We start from the raw sequence: 6,178 nt of genomic DNA, 5'->3' as shown, positions 1-6,178 counted from the left end.
GTTGGAGACGTCGCAGGACACCAACTACCTTCCCTACTCTGGCGTCGACATCCCGATCAGAGACCCCGTCATTCGAGATGATGCTGCCAAGATATGTAAAATTCTCCACCTGTTCAGCACGTTGTTGGTTGATCATGACAGGATGCGGGCACGTGCATAGCCAACTCGGAGTACCTTGGTTTTTTTGGCGCTGATTCTTAATCCAACTTTCGTCGCCTCCCTCTGCAGGGCCGCGGTCAACTTTTGGAGGTCTTCCTGAGTCGAGCCCAGCAGGGTGATGTCATCTGCGAAGTCCAAGTCAGTGAGATTACGCACTTTGTGCCAGGGCACACCGATGCCAGCTTGGTCAACTGATCGTCGCATGATAAAGTCAATTACCAACAGGAAGAGGAAAGGGGATAGCACGCATCCTTGTCGGACGCCAGTATTGATCTTGAAGAAATCTGTGCAGCCATCATCCGTCCGGACGCAGCAACGGGAGTTGGAGTAGAGACAACGAAAGGCATCTACAAACTGCTGAGGGATAGTGGCGTAGGATAGCCCATAGAGTCGGCCGGTGGACGCTGTCAAAAGCCTTCTCGAAGTCAATGAAATTAATAGAAATCTTCCTTTGGTATTCCAATGTTTGTTCAATGATCATGCGGAGGGTGAAGATTTGCTCGACGCATGACCGGCCACTCCGAAACCCAGCCTTCGTTCACTGCATGTCGTAGCCGATTCAAAAGAGCGAGGCAAAACACTTTCCCGGGTACCGACAGCAACGTGATGCCCCGCCAGTTGTTACAGTCACCCAAATCACCTTTTTTTGGAAGTTTGATGATGGTGCCTTTTGTCCAATCATCGGGTACATGTGATGTTGACCAGCAGGCGTTTAGGAGTCTTGTAAGGGCGGCTTCAAGATGGGGTCCGCCATGCTTCAGCATTTCGGCGAGGATTTCATCCAGGCCTGTGGCCTTTCCACTCTTGAGGAGTCGGATCGCTGTCTTGACTTCAGTGATGCTGATTTGTCCGATATCGACAGGAAGAAGATCCATGGAAGGTGCCAGGTCTTCGGCCTCGAACCGTTGGGGTGGCTCAGGTTGGTTCAGAGTATCGCGGAAGTGTTCGACCCATCGTTGGTCTTGTTCAGCTGCAGTAAGGAGGACACGTCCATTTTTGTCTCAGATTGGAACACCGCGGCCACCACGAGCCCCAGTTAGATCTCGTACAATGCGATATAAGGTTCGGGTATCGTTCCGATCGGCTGCTTCTTGGGCTTCGATGCCTTTAGCTTCGATCCATTCACGCTTGTCACGCCGGCAGCTGCGTTTGACCTGTCGGGCAAGGTCTTGGTAGGTGGCCATGGCCACCTGGTCCCGAACTGACTTTGCCAAGCGACGTTGATCTATAAGTTCCCATGAACGGTCGGAGATCCAGCGCTCCTTAAAGGCGCCCCATCGGCGACCAATCTTCGATTCTGCTGCACCGACCACAGCCTCTTTTAGCTCATCCCAGAGTGTATCTGGATTTTCGTTGTTATTTCCTTCCACAGCAAGGAGCTGGAAGCGGTTTCTCAATTCGAGTTGAAATTCCGCTGCCGTATTTGCGTCTTTTAGGCGTTGAATGTTAAAAGGACTTGGCCGCTGCAGTCGTGGTTGGAGGCGCTTCAGGTGAAGTTTACATTTGGCAATTAGCAGGTAGTGATCAGAGTCAATGTCGGCTCCACGCCACACCCTAACATCGCTAATGGTGGATGCCCAGCGGGATGATATGCAGATGTAGTCGATCTCGCTTGTATATCCGCCACCGGGGGCCTTCCACGTCGCCTTGTATATCCGCTTGTGGCCGAAGAAGGTGTTCCTGATGGTCAGCCGGTTTGCCGCACAGAACGAGATCAACCGCCCACCGTTTTCATTTGTCATTGCTGCGATTCCAAACGGGCCGATAGTCGATTCCAGGCCGTCCCGGTTACTGCTTATTTGCGCGTTGCAATCTCCGCCCACGATCAGCAAATCATGACGTGGGAAGTTGTCAATGGCATCCTGGAGCATCGCATAGAAACCATCCTTGTCAGTATCGTCAGCCTCTTCTGTTGGAGCGTATACTTGAAGAATTGTGACTTTCACATGCCTAGCTTGGAAACAAGCCAAGATTAGGCGGTCTGAAATGGGCTTCCAGGCCAGCAATGATGTTGTTGCACGTCGTGAGAGGATGAAGCCCACGCCACGTGCATGGTCTTGGGCATGGCCAGAGTAGAGCACCATCTTTCCATCACTAACCATCTTCTCGCTTCCTGCCCATCGCATTTCTGAGATGCCCAAGATGTCCATACGGTACGAGTCAAATTCATATAGAAGCTGGGCCAATTTACCTGTTTGGTACAGAGTCCGTACATTCCATATTCCATAACGAGTAGTTTCTTTTGGGTCGAAAATTGGTCGACGCATCGGGCAGTGGACGACCCGAGGGCTTTTCTCCACTGCCGTCATTAAGGGTTGCCGATCATCTTCGCCCTGATTCAGTCGATAATGAGATTCACTTGCTGTTTCCGTAGCAGTTGGAGTTTTTACAGGGTGGGGTTGCTAGCCCCACGCCCAACCCTCCTCCTTTCTCATCCGGGCTTGGGACCGGCAATGGCAGAGTTCCCGGCATATCGCCTAGCAAAAAAAAAAAAAAAAGATGAGATGAGATGAGATAGCCTTTATTTGTCAGTTGCAGGTCTTTTGCCCACAACCGAGATGACAGACCTTGCCGACCGTACATACAATACACAAACATCACATTGGGGAGACAGGTCAGGCTAGGTAGAGAGGAAAAAAAAAACATCGAAATGTGTAACACAGAAGGATAATACAGGAATGCACAGGTATCAACACACCACAGCACAATAAACACAGACGAGAAACATGGGAAAGAGTTCCAGTGTGTACATCTGATCTGGGACCGCTGCAATCTTTTGACTGCGCCTCCAACTGACCCGATGTCCACATCAGAGGGGAGGTAAGCGTTGGAGGTGGCGTTGGATCCGGGGTAGGGAGGGTGATGCGTCGGTGACTGCTTATCAGTATCAGTATATGTATGTGTGTGCGTGTCCATAGTTCAGCTGAGACAGTGTCCGTCGCCCTGCCAGGCTAAGTAAACAGTCTTCCAGCCAACCCAGGTGGCCTTGCATGGAATGGGAAGGAACAGACTAAACACAGTCGTTATCAGGGTGTTTTGTTCAGCTCCGGCCTTGCAGCTGGCGCCGAGAGGGGGTATCCGCATAAGTGATGGTATTTTTTACTTTAGTGCGAACAGCTCATATGAATTTCAAAGCAGTTCTACAGTCCAACACTGGTCTCTTAAAAAACAGGCTTATGCGCCGGTCGGACCACGCTGTGCGGCTGCCGGCTAGCAATTAGTTCGGCTAAAGTGAGGAAACACAGCGGGGACACGGCTTCAGCGTTCAAGCATACGCTATCGCCTTGGCACTGTGAAGCTCGGCTGCTATGTGTGTTACCACAGAGGGGATACAGCTTCAGCGTTCCAAGCGTTCGCTGTTGGCCTGTTTAACACTGTGGGGAATAAACAGTGGGGAATTATGCTACGGTTCGTGCCAGCTTATCGTTAGCTGCCCTGCGAGTAGCATTCCAGCCGGTTAGCCTGTCTGGCGTGTCGCCCGCAACTCGCAGGTTAACGCAGCAAACGGGGTTCCGCTCGTAGCTCGGCTACATTGGGGAAATGTGTCAGAGTTCCAAGCATATGCTTTTACCAGTCAGCACTGTGACGCAGGAGCTAATAAACAGTGAAAGGGGAATTCAGGTTGCGGCTTGCGCCGGCTACCTGTTAGCTCTTCCTGGTTAGCGTGTGGCCCCGCCCCCTTGCTTGGTAGCAGAAGTATGGCAGCCCACACGAAGCGTCCATCCTCTCCTCTGGTGTTGCCCACCTGTCCCTGGTCTGCCCCCTGCTGGTCCCCAGGTACAGTGTCGGGCAAGATGGCTCCCTTCAGCTCTTGCTTGGAGCATGCCGGGTGTGGGAATTAGCTCTTCCTGAGGTGCCATCTAGTAGAGTGGACCTCAAGGTTGATGCTATCACGCAACCTCAGTGCCCACTGTCTTAGGTGCCGCTACTGCCTGCTTGGCCTGGTTGCAGGCCGTGTGTGCCCTGCCTCCTGGCGTTTATGATCCCCTGCCCACAGTTGGATGCTACCGTGCATGGCGGGAGTAGTTGCCTTTGGCCCCTCCCCCGTTGCCCCCCGGTCCCTGGTTGCCCCTTTGGACCTTCCCTGGGCAGGGCGACGTGCCCTACAGGGGTGTGAGGGTTACTTATGCTCTGCTGGTGGCCATTTTGTCGCTCCCGCTATGGGGCTGCAGGCGGGCTGGGTACAGGGGGTCCGCCCCAATCCTGTGCCTCTCAGGCTATGTGAGGATGATGGCTGCAGCGTTCCCTCCCATGGCCCTGCCTCTGCGAGGCCTGGGCCGGTGGAGGTTGGTTATCATGAGGTGGATGTTGAAGAAGTTTCCGTCCCCTCCAGCTGCCACTGGAGTAGGGTCTGGACGGGTGTACCCATGTCTGGCTTCCCTGGTTCTGGGGCCCTTCCACATGATTCCCTCCCAGGGTCCCGCCTCTGTGAAGCCCGGGCTGGTGGGGGTTGATTATTGTGAGATGGATGTTGAAGAAGCTTCCATCCTCTCTGGCTACCACTGGAGTGGGCCCACGGGAGGGAATGCTGTGGGAGGGGCCCGGAATCAGGCGACCCAGACACGGGTTCACTCGTCCGGGCCCCCTTGCTGCCACATGTCAAACATATTTTTTACGTCTTACTTTACTTTTAAAATCTAAAAACCTTTTTTTTGTTCATCTGAAGCTAAAATTAGAACATACTTATATTTGCTATAAAAGTTACATTTTGTTTTTATCAGATTGCTTCAGTTTGTTTTGAGGTGATTCACTGGAGTGTGTATTAGGTACACCTGTGACGTCATTTCACCTGTGAACAAGCAAGACTCACAAAAGCCTCACTCTTCACCAAACACGGGCTTCAGTAGAACCTCGTTAAACAAAGATGGAGGCAGTGAGCATAAAACAAACTGGTGTCGAATGCAAATATTTTCCCTATAATCACTTTGCATGAGACAAGCTGAAAGATCAGTTGCATGTTCAGTCGGATAGGGAACATGAAGCAGACAAGTATGGAAAAGGTTTTTCTGTTTATCGTAGCTGCATCAGGCGAGTATTTTAATGTGTTTTTATCATTTCCACTTTTCTTTAATGCAACATCAGCACTGTGAAACCTTTAGGAACTATTACGTTAGCTGTACAATACTTTTCTCTTTCATTGCTGTGCTGAAAACAGAATCATAGTTTGCACCAAATTGTTAAATCATTATATACTCGAAACATTAAAATTCTAAGTTATTTTACTGCACATAAAAGTAGATATTATTAGATTAAAATATAATGAGAAAGTTAAGATGGATTTCTTACTTTTTTGTTTTAAGCATAAATGTAAAATCAGTATTCACATCTATACCAGCATTCCCTCCCGTGGGCCCGCCTTCCTGAGGCCTGGGCTGGTGGAGGTTTGATTGTCAGGAGGTTGATGCTTATGATGCTCTCCGGTCAGCCGACCAGGGTTGCCTGATGGAACTGCCTGTCTGCCCTGCGGCCACCTCACAATGAAGAAGCTGAGGGGCCTATACGGGCGTGTGGAGACGGCCATGTTCAGTTGAGGCGGGGAGGACTCTGCGCCTAGGCTCAGCTGTCCTCCAGCCGCCCTCCTCCCTCCTGACATCCTTTCAGTTGGGCCTAGTGGCCAGCACTGCTGCAGGCTATGTTCCCCTGGCCTGTTGCTCGTGCTTCGCCGGCTTCATACGCCAGTCGGACCTCACGGCGTCTGAAGGCTCGGCTTGCGGTTGACAGTTCTCCGGCCTGCGGCGCTGGCTCACTGTCTGGCACGTTTTCCACATGCTGCGGGTCCCGCTCAGTGAGCTGCCACTCCCAGCGTGTCATGTCCCTGGCTGCACTGCAGCTCTGGGCTGTCTCCCCCTGGCGTGTTGCCCGCATTCGCCTGCTTACACGCCAGTTGGGCCTCGCTGCGGCGAGTGTGCGTTCTCCAGCCTTTTTTAGCTGGGTTCTCTCTGGCATATCAGCTGCTGCGGCTCCTGGCTGTGTTCCCCTGGCGTATTGCCTGCGCTTCACCGGTTTACACGCCAGCCGG

At 52.1% G+C, this 6,178-nt stretch overlaps 1 protein-coding gene across 1 annotated transcript; it reads right to left on the bottom strand.

Annotated features, from left to right (window-relative positions):
• Positions 1-526: 526 nt before the first annotated feature.
• On the bottom strand, positions 527-2,592 carry LOC146365025 (protein CFDP2-like). The gene has a single exon (XM_084916191.1). The coding sequence runs from the start codon at positions 2,466-2,468 to the stop codon at positions 1,161-1,163; it is 1,308 nt and encodes a 435-aa protein (XP_084772317.1). The 5' UTR covers positions 2,469-2,592; the 3' UTR covers positions 527-1,160.
• Between the last annotated feature and the right edge of the window lie 3,586 nt (positions 2,593-6,178).

Source organism: Perissodus microlepis, chromosome 20 (genome assembly GCF_051167445.1).
Source record: "Perissodus microlepis isolate ML-2025 ecotype Zambia chromosome 20, ASM5116744v1, whole genome shotgun sequence".
NCBI classification, from domain to species: Eukaryota; Metazoa; Chordata; class Actinopteri; order Cichliformes; family Cichlidae; genus Perissodus; species Perissodus microlepis.
Note: the sequence above shows the minus strand (reverse complement) of the source record. Positions and strands in the feature narration are given on the sequence as shown.

Coding starts and splice junctions, on each gene's coding strand:
- LOC146365025 (XM_084916191.1), bottom strand. CDS start 2,468: ATGACGGCAGTGGAGAAAAGCCCTCGGGTCGTCCACTGCCCGATGCGT.